Source organism: Cydia pomonella, chromosome 10 (genome assembly GCF_033807575.1).
Source record: "Cydia pomonella isolate Wapato2018A chromosome 10, ilCydPomo1, whole genome shotgun sequence".
Taxonomy (NCBI): Eukaryota; Metazoa; Arthropoda; class Insecta; order Lepidoptera; family Tortricidae; genus Cydia; species Cydia pomonella.
This window is the reverse complement of record NC_084712.1, coordinates 11,875,388-11,893,725: the sequence shown is the minus strand read 5'-3', so window position 1 is coordinate 11,893,725 and position 18,338 is coordinate 11,875,388. Positions and strand designations below refer to the sequence as shown.

At 39.2% G+C, this 18,338-nt stretch overlaps 1 protein-coding gene and 1 non-coding gene across 2 annotated transcripts in view; both read right to left on the bottom strand.

The window, feature by feature from the left end:
- Positions 1-3,820: 3,820 nt before the first annotated feature.
- LOC133522104 (protein asunder) overlaps positions 3,821-18,338 on the bottom strand; it is a 31,578-nt gene continuing 17,060 nt past the window's right edge. Inside the window, exons 10-13 of the mRNA XM_061857313.1 lie at positions 18,083-18,233; positions 13,339-13,481; positions 7,958-8,103; positions 3,821-7,454 (exon numbers count right to left, since the gene is read on the bottom strand). Of these exons, the coding sequence (XP_061713297.1) occupies positions 7,222-7,454; positions 7,958-8,103; positions 13,339-13,481; positions 18,083-18,233 (673 nt within the window). The 3' untranslated portion in view covers positions 3,821-7,221. The remainder of the gene's footprint in view (positions 7,455-7,957; positions 8,104-13,338; positions 13,482-18,082; positions 18,234-18,338) is intronic.
- Positions 9,997-10,189, bottom strand: LOC133522469 (U2 spliceosomal RNA). The gene has a single exon (XR_009800063.1). It is a non-coding gene; the product is annotated as a U2 spliceosomal RNA (small nuclear RNA).

Here is an 18,338-nt window from a genome sequence, read left to right as displayed (position 1 = left end):
TGTCGCATTTTTATTCCAAACTATAAAATTCCTTTCTCCTATGTTTTTGCAAAAAAATCGTATCACTAACTCAGACCCTACATCTATTTGAAGTTACGAGAATAATAAATAATAAATAAAATAAATAAATATTATAGGACATTATTACACAAATTGACTAAGTCCCACAGTAAGCTCAATAAGGCTTGTGTTGAGGGTACTTAGACAACGATATATATAATATATAAATAATTATAAATACTTACACATAAAAAACACCCATGACTCAGGAAGAAATATCCATGCTCATCACACGAATAAATGCCCTTACCAGGATTTGAACCCGGGACCATCAGCTTCGTAGGCAGGGTCACTACGCACTAAGCCAAACCGGTCGTCGATACTATTACACCAAATAGCACAAGGCCAAGTGACAACTGGCCTACTAGTCCATTGAATAAAAAGTTCTAGAGTGCGTGAGTTAGTAACGTAAGATGTTTCTTCGGAAACATGTCAAGAGTCCCTAGGTAATAAACATACTAAAACCCCGGGACACTAGGAGGAGCCCCGGAGTGGGGGGAGGGGGGGAAAGGGTCCATTTTTTCATTTTTCGCTTAAATCTCAAAAACGGTACATGTTAGAGAAAAACTTTCAAGGAAAAGTTGAAAGGCCATAAAATTATCTACAAGTTGTACCTAAATCATTTTTTTCTATTCCCAGCCGTTTCTGAGTTACACGCAGTAAAAAATGATTTTGGCTCAAACAATTTCCCCATACTACATACCCATGTTTATCACATCAATCGATCAAAAAATATTTCTTTCTTCCAAAAAACTCAAATGTGCAACTTGTGACCGGTACTGATAGATTGCTCTTAATTAGGTCTATAATTGGTAAAATAAACACATTCCTCCATGGAAGCCTTTAGGAGGAATCGATTGTCAAAATATTATATTAGGGTAGTTTGAGTTACTGAACTTGATCTTTTTATTTTTTTCTTCCAAAAAACTCAAAAGTGCAACTTGTGACCGGTACAGATAGATTGCTCATAATTAGATCTATCATTGATAAAAATACCAGATTCCACCACGGAGGCGTTTACGGGGAATTGAATTTTATTAGGGTAGTTACGATACTTGAACTTTTTATTTTTTTCTTCCAAAAAGCTCAAAAGTGCAACTTGTGACCGGTACTGATAGATTGCTCTTAATTAGGTCTATCATTGGTAAAAAAAACACATTCCTCCATGGAAGCCTTTAGGAGGATTCGATTGTCAAAATATTATATTAGGGTAGTTACGCAACTTGACCTTTTTATTTTTTTTCTTCCAAAAAGCTCAAAAGTGCAACTTGTGACCGGTACCGATAGATTTCTCATAATTAGGTCTATCATTGATAAAAAAACCAGATTCCACCATGGAGGCGTTTAGGAGGAAAAACGGTCGTCTGCGGGCACCCTAAGTTGGTAAAATAAAAAGTTTTCGAATTTTTCACCTTTCATGAGATGTAGCTCGAAAACGGCTGGGAATAGAAAAAAATGATTTAGGTACAACTTGTAGATAATTTTATGGCCTTTCAACTTTTCCTTGAAAGTTTTTCTCTAACATGTACCGTTTTTGAGATTTAAGCGAAAAATTAAAAAATGGACCCTTTCCCCCCCTCCCCCCACTCCGGGGCTCCTCCTAGTATCCCGGGGTTTTAGTATGTTTATTACCTAGGGACTTTTGACATGTTTCCGAAGAAACATCTTACGTTACTAACTCACGCACTCTAGACCCCCCTTGGAGGGACTCATTCAATGGACTATACGTTAAATATGATCCTATTATAATTCCTAGAAAGCTAGCTAGTTAAAGATGAACTAACACTAACTACCAAGGTACAAATATTTTGCTTCTTTTTGTATCTCTTCGCGCTTTCATGACGATTGGGGTAGGTTGGCGAGTGAATGAATAGGTTAAAATTAGTATAAAAATGTAATATTCAACAGAAATAAAATGACTAACACAAAACTTAAGCAACTAAGTCGTACAAAATTTTGTATTATTTTAATTTTTTATTTATGATTTAATTATTATGTGAGGTGTCTATTAACTCCCCTAGAGTCGGACCAAGCTTACTGTTCAAGGCACTTGCAACTACAAAGTGTGGCAATGTCATCATTAATGTCAAATTTCAATGAAAATATGAAATATGTAACGACACTCACTTTGTTATGTTCAAATCGTTGCAACGTGCTTAGACGGCTCTACCCACAGAACTATATAAGCATAAGCGCCACGCCAACGCAAGTGCTGCCATCTACCGTCCTCGTACGTTTTCTTGTGCAGTAGGTTCTGCCATCTTGTGAGCTACATTGAAAGCATAAACTTTACATTTACATCTCGCGTCAAAAATCTGATGTCTCCTGTGCTGTCCCTACTGTTTATGCACTAAAGAGTAAAGTAAGTATATAGGAAAAGAGAGCCCTCTTGAAGCATTTTAAGGAAACTAATTTCGAAGCGCTATCTCTGGTTTGCATCCGAAACTAGCTATGTATGTGTGCGTGCACATCTACATATGCATCCGTATGTGTAGGTATTTGCGTACTACATAATATTAGGTCTTCTTGGGCGGTTTACAAGTAAATGTTTTGTTTGATTTCTTGTAACTTTGATAGTTTTTTTGTTTGTAAACAAGATATCAAACACAATACTAACTTGTAAGCCGCCCAAGTAGACCTAATATTATGTAGAAAAGTTTTAAAAGAATGGAAACCACAAAAAATACATAATTTATAGTAAAGCAAGTATATGTTTATTGTTTTCAATTTGGTATACAAGATAGTAATAGACTAGGTGTTGTAAGTACTTGAATTGTTCTTCTTTTTACCTTTGGCCATCTTTGTGTACAAAGCTGCATTAGCTTCGTCTTCTGTGACTTGTGTCTCAGTCTGACTTAGAACTCTTTCATGTGCGCATAACTGACTTGCCTAGTTCTCAACTGAGCGTTTCTTCTTTGACCTTAACATCCAACTGGATTTGAATTCAAGATATTCCGAAGGTATAGTAAGGACAGGTAAAGTGCACATTAGGAGCATTCCTGGTAATTTCGTCTCGCTCTCTAGCTCCGTAAACAATTCGCACCAAATATTCTTTAAAATAAACACATGCGATGTGTACTGATGTCGTGGTTCGGGTACTTCTTGTACTAATGAATTTCAGGCATAGGACGTATGTATGTCTCGTCTACGCACGTACCTCCATAGATGCACTCTATCTCGTCTAACTTAGCTGTATCAAATTGCACAAATCCTGGCAGTGTCAGCGGAAATGTTTGTCGTAAACAAAATTAAAATAATCTCTAAAGCGCTAAGGAGGATGGTATTTTCTTCTTACCTTCGAAAATATCTGAACCTCCCGGCATTGCCTAGAACACTGTTAAAATTTTAAACCTCCAGGTTTTGTAACACTAGAACTATTGGGATTCTAATTTCCCTATTTGAATTTGACTCGGGTTCGATTTTACTCTGCTCTGCACTTTAAAATTAATAGAGAAATAATAAGTTCATATCAATCATATCTCTGTTTACATTTATTTGACAGTAAACAGCAGTTGCTAGGTAACAACATTAAGAACTTAATGTTGTATTCATGCCTTTAAATTGTACCAATTTTATAATGACATCTGGTGATGTAGTTTGCACAATCGGTAGTCAACTTTACGCAAAAGTAGGTTATCGGATGCCATGAATAGCAACCGCCGCCATCTTTACTAATGTTAACTACGTTTCTAAGTGTCGCCCCCCTGTTATGCACTATTGCGCGGACTCTATTTATGTATTTGAAATTAAAAACATGAGATGCAAAATATAATTCTTTATTACTAACTTACACGCCTACAAAAAAGCACACACAATACACTCATTGTGTTCATTTTCATTATTATTCCCTTACAATTTACAATAGCATTGTCTGATTACCACATAATCGACGAACAGTTCTACAATTTATTTACAGATTTATACTTAAATTCTATGCCAGTCTCAAATAGTTAACAAGAATGACAATTCATCATCAATAATACAAATTATTTACATTATCGGACTTTACACTGGAAACGGACATTTCATAGCGTACCAGTACCTACGTATTGAATACATCTTTAAGTAATACAATGTGAGGATTAGGTACACAAATCATATTGTAATTTCTTTACTGTTAAAACCTATAAAATTATTGCAGGAGTCTTTATTCAGAGGCTCGAGTCCTTTTGCGATGCTCTAAAAAAAGACTCGATAAAGGACTCGCCTCGGAACTTAAAACACTCGGAAGTTATTTAAGCGCCGAGGCTCGTAAAAACAAGTCGAGTTCTTTAAATTCAGACTCCTAATTTCTTTTAGATTTGGTATTTTTAAATGAAATATTAGTTTTCGGGTGAAATAAAAAAATACGTTCATTTTAGAATTTAATTTTCTTTTGATACTCTTGTAAAACGTCCACTTATAAAAATAAAATATTGTCAATTGTTGATTCTTTTTTTAATAAATGAGTGCGGTGATTTTGGTACGTCAGCGGAGGACAATGATACATGTTTGCTTGTTCTGCGTGGTTATAAATTTGAGTTGTTTTTTTTGCATTAATGTATGTATGTACATTAGGGTTGTTTCCACGTGGTTGGGCCATTGGTTACCATCCCCATTGATTACCACCTACCACCAGATTTTTTTTCACCTACCTGCGTAGTCAACATGCCAATCGTTACGTTAACGCTCCCCTTTCGGCCGCGTATGTAACCGAGTTTTGTAACCAGGTACAAAATAAGAATATTTACTCTTTTCTCATAATCAGTTACAAACCAGTAATAGTTATTTGTGTCCCAAGGGAGGAAATGTAGGAAATTGCGTGCGGCGTGTAAAATTGTTACCCGAGACGAAGGCGAGGGTGGCAAACACGCGGGATGGAATGTCCTACGTTTCCTCCCGTGGTGCGCATACTATTTTTCTGCTCGACGGAGGCGAAAAGCGGCAACTTCGTTTAGCGCAGCGGGAGCAAAGTTGACGCTTTCCGCCCGGACGGCAGAAAAAATATTTTACACACTGTAACAATGCAAATAAATAATTTCTGATTTCACGCCACTGTTCGGAAATGTGGCAATAGATGGTCTAAAACCAAGCTGGAAAGTAGGCAATAGCTGTAGCACCTGTACTTTTTTAGCTACAGTTTACTTTTGTAGCTATTTGTGGTTTTTTAGCAAAAACCCTTCTAAGTTTAGAGTCGGTTTGAAGCAAACAACAGAAAAACGCCTCTTAAAAGTGATAAAAAAAGTAAAAAAGGTGGGATCGGAAAATACTTACTGAATTGGATAGTGTAAATTGTGTTTGATAACATCACATTCTTTCAACAATTGTCCTTTTGCCAATATAAATATTAATGTCTATTAAAGTACTTATAGTTATGCAAATGTTTTATTATTTCCTCGCAGTAGTCGTGAAAAGCACTATGTAATGCCTCGGCCGGAAACGCTAAAGATGGACTCGTATTATTTGAGGGGCTCCACTAACGTGTCGGCCCTCAAACTCATCCATCCATCTTTGAGCGGTTTTCCGGCCTCTCCTACAATGTCCTATAGTTTGTAACTGGTAACGAGAAAAGATAAAACTTTTTTCTTTTGTAACCTCACAGCGGTTACAAAACAGTTACAAAAGCGGCCGAGAATGTTTGAGTTTGTGACTGGTTATGAGAAAAGAGTAAATTTTCTTATTTTGTATCTGGTTACAAAACTCGATAGGCATGTTGCTTACGCGGGCTGTTTTCAGTGGTAACAACCGAGAAAAAAGCGGCCAAGTGCGAGTCGGACTCGCCCATGAAGGGTTCCGTACCATTTATGACGTATTAAAAAAACTACTTACTAGATCTCGTTCAAACCAATTTTCGGTGGAAGTTTGCATGGTAATGTATATCACATATTTTTTTTAGTTTTATCATTCTGTTATTTTAGAAGTTACAGGGGGGGACGGGACATTTTACCACTTTGGATGTGTCTCTCGCGCAAACTATTCAGTTTAGAAAAAAAAAAAATTAGAAACCTGAATATCATTTTTGAAAACCTATCCATACTATCCATAGATACCCCACACGTATGGGTTTGATGAAAAAAGTAAGTATGGGGAACCCCCAAAATTCATTTTTTTTTTCTATTTTTGTGTGAGGATCTTAATGCGGATCATAGAATACATCTACTTACCAAGTTTGAACAGTATAGTTTCGGAAAACAGTGGCTGTGTCATAAACGGACAGACAGACGGACATGACGAATCTATAAGGGTTCCGTTTTTTGCCCTTTGGCTACGGAACCTTAAAAATACGCAATAGTTAGTACAAAAAAAATCTCTGTTGTAATTCCGGAAACAACTCAGTGATAAGTAGGAATAACCCCGGTGCTGGAAATAACGCTTATTATTATATTCCCTTTTCCTACATTTTCTACTGTACTGATTTGAAAGGCGTAGTTTCGGCATCATATACGACAAAGCCTCATCATTCTATCGCAAGCGGTGGAAATGCGCAATGCACAACCAAAAGCGAAGTCGTCGCACCTAATCTTCGAATAGTCCACCGTCCGCCCTCCGATTCGATTCAAATTGTAAGAATGAGATTAGAAGGGCGGGTGGGAGGGTAGGTTTAATGCTGCGCCTCCACGTCCTGCTGCAGGTGCTGGTAGAGCACGGCCTGGCGGCCGGCGGCGGCCATGCGGCCCGCGAAGTTTAATGCTGCGCCTCCACGTCCTGCTGCAGGTGCTGGTAGAGCACGGCCTGGCGGCCGGCGGCGGCCATGCGGCCCGCGAAGTTTAATGCTGCGCCTCCACGTCCTGCTGCAGGTGCTGGTAGAGCACGGCCTGGCGGCCGGCGGCGGCCATGCGGCCCGCGAAGTTTAATGCTGCGCCTCCACGTCCTGCTGCAGGTGCTGGTAGAGCACGGCCTGGCGGCCGGCGGCGGCCATGCGGCCCGCGAAGTTTAATGCTGCGCCTCCACGTCCTGCTGCAGGTGCTGGTAGAGCACGGCCTGGCGGCCGGCGGCGGCCATGCGGCCCGCGAAGTTTAATGCTGCGCCTCCACGTCCTGCTGCAGGTGCTGGTAGAGCACGGCCTGGCGGCCGGCGGCGGCCATGCGGCCCGCGAAGTTTAATGCTGCGCCTCCACGTCCTGCTGCAGGTGCTGGTAGAGCACGGCCTGGCGGCCGGCGGCGGCCATGCGGCCCGCGAAGTTTAATGCTGCGCCTCCACGTCCTGCTGCAGGTGCTGGTAGAGCACGGCCTGGCGGCCGGCGGCGGCCATGCGGCCCGCGAAGTCGGGGCGGCGCGAGGGCCGCGGCGCGCCCAGCAGCGCGTCCAGCGCGCCGCGCGCCGCCCACACGTCGCCCGCGCCCGCGCCCGCGCCCGCACCCGTCGGCGACAGCGGCGAGTCGGTCGTCGCGCGAATTACGGATGCGCGGTTGTCACCTGAAAAGTTCAGTGTGTTTCTTATACTAGCGAGTCGAGTAACGTGTATATTATAACTACAAGTCGAGGACCTTAGGCTTCCATGAGCAGGGACGAAAAGCTAGGACGACGCTGAGAAGATGATGGTGACGAAATTAAAGTAGTTCGGTAAAATACTCGACATCAATGTAAATCGTCCGCCGTCTTAAAGAGTTAGACGTACCTCAAACGTAAGTACAGTACAAAGTCCTCCTTCGGGACCCGGGTAAAAAGTCTGTTGTAATATGAATTACGGATACCTACACAATCTTTTCTACAAAATTATTGAGTTCTCTACAAATTTCGCTTCAGCTCTTATGGCTTGTATAAAAATACATTGCCAGTTCGGAAAACAAAAGTATCGTAAATGAGACGCCGCGACTCCTCTATAAGTACGAGCGACCTACAGATTGCTAAAGCACCGCTGTACAATAATAATTCAGCAGAAGTATCACAGTAATTGAGTAGTGTGTATGTGTACTGACTGTCCTGGTGGTTGTGCGCGCGGCACTCGAGCAGCGTGCGCAGCAGCGCGCGGTGCGCGGGCGAGGCGGAGTGCGCGCGCACGAGCGCCTCCAGCTCGCTCCACACCTGCCGCCATTGCTCCTCGCGGCGACTGCTCGACTTGCCTCTGTGAGACACGAGACCACGAATTCAATTGTTTACTATTATCAATATCACACAGAGAAATGATCGCCTGAATTTACCCGTTGAGTCGAAACGGAAGGTAATTTATTTATTTATTTACTGAAAGGTATTGATATCTTTCTAAAACGCTTGCGACCTTCCTAATTACCCCCTATTACAGAAGGAAATACAGAATCCTTCCAGCCCTTACGATACCCATCGAATATGAAGTGTGGAAACAATGAATGGGTCCTAGAGGGAATGTGCCTTAAATTAGCTCATTTTATTAAAAGGAATCATTATTATATTTTTAAAAAGAAACAAAACTGCATTATCATTTTTTTTAATTCCTTTGCCTCGCCCGGGAAGTGAATTGACTAAAAATTCCCTATTTTACTCCGCTAGTCGATAGTGTCGATACAGTTAATATTTACAGTAAGCATTTCTACAAGAAAAATGGTCTTAACGTGGGATTCCACCAGTGCCACCGGCACAAGCCACAAGCGTCGTCGTACAAAATACCCATCAAATAGAATATCTAGTTTATAATAATATTTTTAGACAAGCAACTTTAAACAAAAATCTTTGAAGGCAATTTTTTTAACAAGCAGAAACGTCTTTGAACGATGCTATTACGCTTAGAATAAATTTAAAAGTGGAAAAATTACTGTCTTGGATGAGACTTTTAAATTTTAAATTTATTCAAAGTCCAATTTTGATTCATTTAGAAATAAAGTTTTTTTTTTATATACATATAAAATGAGCTAGCCTAGTATAAAGTAGTAAGGCACTTTCCCTCCAGGGCCAATAATTTTTTTCCAACTGTATATCTTATACCTTTAAACGAGCGATTCTTGTATATATATATATTTCTGTGATCTCGGAAACGGCTCTAACGATTTCGCTGAAATTTGGTATATGGGGGTTTTTGGAGGTATACAATCGATCAAGATTAGTCTTATGTTTGGGAAAACGCGTGTTTTCGAGTTTTCATGCGTTTTACTTTCGACGCAGAATATGGTCGCTAATTTCGTGTTACCGGCCACTGTCCGTCTGGTCCAGCGGGTTAAGACGCGGACGGCTAGAAACGAGTGTTACGGGTTCGAATCTCGCCCGGTCACTAACTTTTCTTTTTTTTTTATATGTTCAAGTTTATAAATATATTTTTTTTTAATTTTTATTGTTTTAGACAAGTTTAATTTAGTAAAAAAATGTAGTTAAGATTATCACCTATACACCATATTACAATAAATAGTTATAACCGAGCAAAGCTCGGTCGCCCAGGTACTAGAAGATAATATGAGAAACCCCATGTCCTCCCAAATTCTCGCATCGAAGGTGAAAAATACGGAAAACTTGTTTGAATCGCTAGGAACTTTCTAATGACATTTCCGCACGTATATCGAACGACGTTTTTTAATATAGTTGCGAAAATATAAGAAAAACAACAAGTATTTTTTATGCATATTCTATAAGACAAAAACAATTGTAAATATAAAATATTGTGTACCTACTTAAGTATCATTATTTCGTATTTAAATTGTATAAAAACAATATCGAATGTTGCCTTTGGAAACTTAAAACAGTTAAAACATGTTTGCAGTAAGAAAAAATGCCTCTTCTTTGACAGGCGTTTCGGCAGCTATTCCGTTCCATTTAGACAACCTATTAAGAACGGTTATTTTTTTATTCCTGATTCATTTACATTTTTTACATTAAAAAATTCGGCAAAATGCTCGTGGCCGACTTCTAACTCAAAAATAGTCACGTTTCATATATAGTCTGCCTCTTTCGCACTCATGGGATGTTCTGTTCATACGCGTTATGGCTTCCCTTTCGCACACTTCATCTACCTTAATGCGAAGGCGTTTGGTAGGTCTATGGATATTTTCAAGTAATTATGTGGGCCAATCCCGGCGGCACTGCAATGCCGGGCCGACCCGTGACGGGAGTGGAGCGAGCCCCGAACATCCCGTCGGTTTACAAAAATCAGTTTAATATACTGGTCCCTCAGTGAGGGAACTTTCAGATATTAAGCTGAAAAGAACAGATACTACACTTTGATCTTAGCCAAAAGGCCGAGAAGCGATAGCAATGTAAACTTGTTCTAAGAGGGTCATTGAATCAGGAAAAATCTTAACACCGCGATGTACGATTTCCATTGGAGTAGCGCAGCGACATCTAGCGAGTAATTTGGTAACAACAAGTTCCTTCTGAAGTTGTATCGTCGAGTTCATAAATATATATATATATATATAGGTACATTTTTTCACCTTATTGTAATGGATTAAAGTGAATAAATGTATACATATTTATGAACTGGATTGTACCTCCTAAAATGTACTCATCTTATATTTTCTATTAAATTTCGTGGGTTATTAATTGCCTTCGGCAGCATTAGGAGGGAAAGTTGATGTTTTTAAAAGATTTTATTTAACTTGCAATGTATGTATGTATGTTTGTTCGGGTGGAATCTTGCAACTCAATTTTGAAGCAGATATCTTCAGCCGATTTTTGCATGCAAAGGCACTTAGAAGGAAATATATGGAAGGTCACGCCGATTATTTTCTCTCAATTGCCTTCAGTTTAAATCCTAGTATCAATATCAGTATAAAAAAATAATAAATAATAATGTGAGTACTCATATCTGAAAATACCGTCTAATTTTTTACTTTTCCTTCCGACATTACCTAAGGTTTCAAAAACCCACTAAAGTAGGATTGGTATGGACGGTAACAACAATTAAGTTCCTTCTGAAGCGTTACCTAAAATGGAAAGCAAATTTCTTGCTCCTAATCGACTATCACCATCATCATCAAACCATCTGGTTTGGTCGGTAGCATTCGGAAGGAAAGTTGTTTTTTTAGGGTTCCGTAGTCAACTAGAAAGTAGAAACCCTTATAGTTTCGCCATGTCCGTCTGTCTGTCTGTCTGTCCGAGGCTTTGCCCCGTGGTCGTTAGTGCTAGAAAGATGAATTTTGTCATGGACATATAAATCAATAAAGCCGACAAAGTAGTACAACAAAATCTAAAAAAATATTTTATTTTTAGGGTACCTCTCCTACACGTAAAGTGGGGGTGAATTTTTTTGCTTCAACCCTACGGTGTGGGGTATCGTTGATCGTCGATTCGTACAGCACGCCTTTGGACTGATTCGAAGGGCCCAAGCTGTCATCCAGGCGCTTCTGCCCAAAGGTGACAGCAATACTCCATATGGGGTCTGACTTGCGATTTATTAAGTAGCAGTCTTTGCCCTGGAGTAAAGTATCGCTTCCCTTTATTGAGCACACCTTTACTCCTTTTCCTCGCTTTAATCCATTGCCACGTCCTTATTGTTATTTATTTAAACTTTATTTCACACTAAAAATAAGTACAAATAGCGGACGTAATGCCTTCTCTTAAGGCATTCTCTATCAGTCAACCATAGGGCAAAGCAGAAATTCTGCAGGAATGTGGGTGCAGTGAGAAAAATAATTCAGAAAGCAATTTTAGATAACTCCTCCATGTCGGATGTGCGATGATCGCTTGACCAAGGTGTGGTAAGTGCGTCCATCTATTAGAGCTTTAGAGCTTTTTAATGATGCGATTATTATGGCACATCTACTGAGGATGTACTTTCCACAATTGGTCGTTGCATGTCAGTGATTTGAAGTTATCTAACTAAGGCATGAATGCCGCAGTGAAAGTTCCTTAAAATGTTTCTTAACCTCGTATTTCTAACTAGGCGTAGTGTGGCTTTAGGACACACTCGTTCATCTCATTATTTTATTTCCAGGGAGAATGATTCGACAATTCAGGTGTATCTAAAAGAGCACAACATGACAGTCACGGTTGGAAACGTCTTTCAAAACTAATAGGGGTCTTCATTTTTTTTTTTGATAAAGTGAATATATTCGGAGATAATCGCTCCGAAAGAAAAAAAAAGTGTCCCCCACCCTCTAACTTTTGAACCATAGGTCAAAAAAAAAAATGAAAATAATCGTGGAAGTAGAGGTTAAGAAAGATATTAAATGAAAACTGTATCGGACATGATCAGTTTAGCCGTTTTTGAGTTACTTATCGCAAAAAGTTTCCCCTTCATAGTAAAAAGACTTACATCCACAGTTAAACGTTATTACGACATTAAATGGGTTGTTAAAGTTATTTGGCATTATTCATGTAACTAAGCTAAAATTTAAGTTAATAATTTGCTTATTTTACACATTCTATTTTTATTGAATATTTAATTTGTCTAAAACAGTTTCATTGGCTGTATGAGTAAAGCCGTTGACTATTGGCAGTTTTAGAACGAAAGAGTATAAATTAAAAAGTAAGAGGCAATGCCGCTAATTTTATATTCATATTCGTTTATTGCACTCATCTACGTTGCATTATTATTATACTTTACTTTACTAAATCATTTTAAAATTACTGCAGTTTGCTAAAATATGTGTTTTATTCATCTATATAGCAATCTAAATGTTTTTCGCTATGGGATATTTATCTTTAGACATGCAGTGTCTCCGGTTGCAAGTAAGTCAGTTACTTTAATTAGATACTGATTATGCAAATTTGCCTATTTGTTTAACTCGGGTGAAAGGTACCGTTTCATCCCCTGGTTAACAATCTACTATAAGCTCCAGTTTAGCTTATTGTGACGGAAGAGTAACTACGGAACCCTAAAGTGAGCGGGGCCCGACATGCTCTTGGCCGGTTTTTTTTTGTATTAGGTAAGGCTTCTAAATAAAAGGGTGAATTCGGAAGGTCTCGCGGGTTTTTTCTCTCAGTTCAGGCGACTAATGGTGGTATTTGCGTCTCACATTTTGCTTAATGAGAGTGCAATCCACATTGGACCAAGAAATTGGACAGGTGGAATACCACTCTAAGCCCTGTAGAAGTAGATACCTAGACTAGATATACCTAACATATATACGTTAATTTTAATGTAATTTTTTTGCTTCGTCACCTGTTCTGGTTTAGGATTCAGTAGGTTCCGACGGAACCATCAAAATACCTTTCGGCCAAAAGTCCGCGTTTGCGATGGTTTCCAGCAGTGGCCGTGGAGCACCATGTACCAGCTGAAATGCGTAAAGGCGCGATCGCAGCTGTAGCTGCCTCTGCTCCTAACGGGTATTCTGGCGAATGTATTTCTCGACATCGTCCTGCCGTGGCGGAAACATGCAGGCGCGATACATATATACAGCCCCTTAGGAATTCAACAGATAAAATCAAGTCAGGGCTCAGACTCAGTTAGCGGTACCTCAAGTTTGAAGGTAGCTGGGCAGTGGGGAACTCGTGTCGCGACTCCATTCCCAACAGCGACAGCAGCACGCCGCGGCACGTGTCCACCTCGTCCTCCGTCAGTGTCTCCTGCACCACCAGACGTGTCAGGGGCTCCATCACCTTGGAAATAATACGAAAATGCGTCGGTAAAAAGCTTCGACCGACCAATCCCATTCTTACACTTACTGTCGTACACGTTTATTCTAGGGCGGATCAACTATTTCTCAAGCACGAAGGGCCCGCTGACACGTCATTATCATTAAGCAATTAGAGTGAAATATCGATAATCCGGCACTTCGTCGGTCCAGTACACCCAGTAATACGGCATTAAAATAGAGGTGCAAGTGATAATTATATGTCCAAGTTTACTATCTACGCTTACATTATCACATTGCTTTCTCTTTAAAAGTGGCTAATATAACGGTCGATTTTTTTTGAACTTATTCTTTTACATAGTATATCTATACGACATACTTAAAAGCATATCAAAACATATGCAGATTTGTTCTAATTTCCAGTGATCCGAATTTTCCACTTATCCGGCCTCTCTTGTGTCAGCGTTAGTGCCAGATCAAAAGCCTGACAGTGCAAATTTAAATAATAGATTATGTCAGGGAGCAAAATGTCATATTTACGGCGAAGCAACAGCAAGTATTTTCTATAACAAGATGTATATTTTCGCAAAGATTTCTAGGACATTTTTGTGTACAATTTAATAAGTTTTAATGTTGTCTTACACCATATTTTCCTAGATAACGTAGATTTAGAGTAAAATGCGAATTTCTCCAGGATGGTATACATTTTCCAAGATAGCTGCGATTCCTCGAGGTTCCCGAATGTCAAATGGTGTACATATGAAAAAGGGGCCTTTAATTTAAATACATACCAAATTTCAGGACTGTTCCAGAAATTTCGAGGCTTGTTCTATTCCGACTGTGCTACTTCTACAACCAAATACAATATGTTATGGTGATGGATTACCCTTCTAACAAGTTTGTCAATAGCCCAGATATATATACTATATTATTATTTTCTTAATAGCAAAATTGACTCATTTAAGATCTATAGCGATATAAAATTAGTTATTAAATAGCACAATCGGATTAAGACCAACCTCGAAATTTCTAGAACAGTCATGAAATTTGGTATTTATATAAATTAAAATCCCCTTTTTCATGCCCACACCATTTAACAATTGGGGACCTCGAGGAATCGCAGTGTGTACCATCCAGAAGAAATTCGCGTTTTATTCTAAATCTCATTCTTTATGAAAATATAGTGTAAGGCAACATTCAAGCTTATTAAATTCTACACAAAAAAGTCCTGGATATCTTTGTGGGGAAAATACATATTGTTATAGAAAATACTTGCAGAATCTAAGTTTAACGCTAATACACTTCCAGGGGACATTCTTTTAATAGGAAACTCGGAGGAATATGAATTCCACTTTTGACTATACATTTGTACGTGATCTACCCAATATTAACATTTTACTCGACTGCGACTTAACTAAAAACTAGGGTTATGTGTTTAAGCACTGATGATTCAGTGCACCCTGTAGCTTATGATAATGGATGGATTTTTTAAAACGACGTATCGGCACAGAATAACTAATAGTACTACCATACAGAAAGTTCACTCCTTCACAAAAGTCAGATTTAGGTATAAAATTATACCTATACTCGCCGCCTGCAAGCAAAATTGAAACTTATAACCGCGCACGAACCGTGAATCTTCTTTGCGCGCCGCAATTTTATGACCCAGCTGTGAGTGCCGGCACAGGGTTGTCACTTGACAAGTTTTTGTACCCTATACCTACTAATTATTTTTAAGGTAAATAATTATGTAGGAATTACAAACGTTGATTCTGTAAACATTAAATTTTTATCCGGAGATAGTATGTCCGATTCTCATCTCACGGAAATATATGTCGGTAAGTTCCTAATATTGTTTCTGGGCAACCAATATTCAATAAATTAAGGATGTCTATTTTAACTTTTACTAAGTAAGGACTCCGGGAACTAAAGAAAAAATGTGAACCGAACGGGCGCCGCCGCCTTTACGTTTGCTTCCAAGACGACGCGCCATAATCATAGTCTAAGAGCTGGCAACTTAATTATGTTAATTGTTAAGTTAACCTACTTGACGACGTAATTATAGGTACCTTCTTGTTTAACATTTTGTGATACATTGTTGTTGATATATGTGTGTACCTATTAGTTATTCATAAGGAATAATTTAGTAGGTGCTTAATAGACCTTACCCCCAGGCTATTGAAAAATTCTTATAGGTATTTACCTAGTTTAAGCTTAGGAATGCATAATTCATTTTAATTTGGTCTAAAGCGCTTTAGTTTTATGCAAACAAAACAAATCAAAATGTTATCGAAATTGATTAATGAGTATTTATGTTATGGTTTAAAGTTTAAATTCATCAAAATGACTTAACTTTCAATATCGTCCAGAATTTAAAAAAATGTTATATCTGCTTCCTTGTTCTTCCGTTTATTCAGACATCAGTAAACAGAACAATATCTTTTATAAGGATTAGATCGAGATTTAGGTTTCAAATCCATTGCGTATTTTCAAATTTGCGCGATCGCCACGTGACACGACTATCGTGATCGTGCGAGCCGAGCGGCTATACGCCTGCCCGGGAGGCGCGCTGGCCAAATATACCTAAACTGCGTAGTGACACTCCCCTGGTATCGGTAGATTCCTCTTACCCTTGACAACATGTTTACACTTGTATTATTACAGAAAAATTAAACCAACCGCCTTGAGAGGACTCCGAATATTAAATCACACTATTTCTTCCAGCGCCTAAACTATTTAGCGGATTCCAATAAAATAGACATCAGTAGATCCATAATTAGTACACGAGTGCTACGCAATACCAAGTTACTAAAATTAACGGAGGAAAACTTTTTAGGGCTAAATAATGTAATTGCAAAAACATATTTTAGGTCTTAAATGGGGTTCAAACAATAGTGACAGTAATCAAATTTCACACCTACAATTTTTCGGATCGGATCTTCTATAACAAGATGTATTTTTTCCGCAAAGATATTCAGGACTTTTTTGTGTAGAATTTAATAAGCTTGAATGTTGCCTACACTATATTTTCATAAAGAATGTAGATTTAGAAAAAAACGCTAATACACATTTTCCGAGATGGCTGCGATTCCTCGAGGTCCCCAAATGTCAAATGGTGTGGGCATGAAAAAGGGGCCTTTAATTTATATACATACCAAATTTCATGACTGTTCTAGTTCTAGAGATTTCGAGGTGGGTCTTAATCCGATTGTGCTATATCCATTTTCACGGAAATAATTGACTTTATAATATCTCTTGTGTACTGGCCCCGGTATAAAAGAACCGGTCCTCTAAAAATTACGTGACAAGAAGTCACAACTGGCAACACTGCGTCGTAGAGAAACCGATCTCTACGACATTCGTCATAATGATTGCCGGATGTCAATTCGTAAAGTTAAACTTACGATGGACAGTTGTTAGCTAGTTTGGCCTTGTAACACCGCCATCTAGTGGCGTTTTTATTAGACGTAAAACATGATTGAATCGTGCCGCGTGCAAAAAAAGTGACGTGGCGCCCGAATTATATATCATCGCACTGTGGCTGGATCCGGGTCATAAGAAAAACAATAAATAGAATAGATGAATGAATGAATGAATATTACAGGACATTGTTACACAAATTGACTAAATCCCACAGTAAGCTCAATAAGGCTTGTGTTGTGGGTACGTACCAGGGGTCGGACAAAAAGTGCGGATGACGTAAACATGACGTAATCTTGCACACAGGATGATGTTTGAGTTTGTATTTAAACTTCCGTGTGACATGTAGTAACAAAGTAGTATTAATGAAGTAACAAAATAATCGTAAATAAATCCATGGAATTAATAATACAGGTGGAAGGGTGATGTAGTGAATAAAATAAATTTCACGAAACTTGTTACCATAAGGTATAATTATTTGAAATTAGTTAGAACAAGTTTGTGGGATGGCCACAATATTCGAGTAAAGATGACATTTTAGAGCGTTTTCTTATACATTAGTAAATATAAATTTTAGCTAAATATAATCGTGAAGATACAACAGCTAAACAATAACGAAGTCAATTTATTGTTCATCTGATTGACAATGTGTCAGTCAAAAACGTACTTACTCATCTCAAGTGGCGATATTGTTTAATAAAGAGGTTGATAAATGATAAGTGATAATTGTTTATGAAAATCAAAAATACTATTTGAAATCATCCTATAAGTGGTTTGACGTCATCCGCACTTTTTGTACGACCCCTGGTACGTACATATAAAAACACCCATGAATCAGGAACAAATATATGTGTTCATAACACAAATAAATGCCCTTACCAGGATTTGAACCCGGGACTATCAGTTTCATAGGCAGGGTTACCCACTAGGCCAGGCAGGTCGTCAAATAAATAATTTAATAATATTGGTAGAATGGACGAGGACAATCTATACTGGCGGTGACGCTATCTGTAAAATGCTTCGACCGGAGCTTAGAGTGAATCAACTAGTGGCGGAGGTAGTGCAGGCGGTACTCACGGAGCCCAGGTTGAAGACGAGCGTGGAGGAGATGGTGAGCGGCCAGTAGGTGGTGTGGCGCTGCAGGCGCGCCTTGGCGCCGGCGCCGCGCAGTGGTATAGTGGCGGAGGTAGTGCAGGCGGTACTCACGGAGCCCAGGTTGAAGACGAGCGTGGAGGAGATGGTGAGCGGCCAGTAGGTGGTGTGGCGCTGCAGGCGCGCCTTGGCCCGCGCATTAGCGCCGGCGCCGCGCAGTGGGAACAGCCGGTTTTGCTGCATGAGCGCGCCAAACTCCTTTATTCTGACAAATTATATCTATGTTGAGGTGGCATTCCACCTGTCCAATTTCTTGGTTACATGTGCATTGCGTCTCACTCTTTCATTACGCAAAATGTGAGAAGCAAAT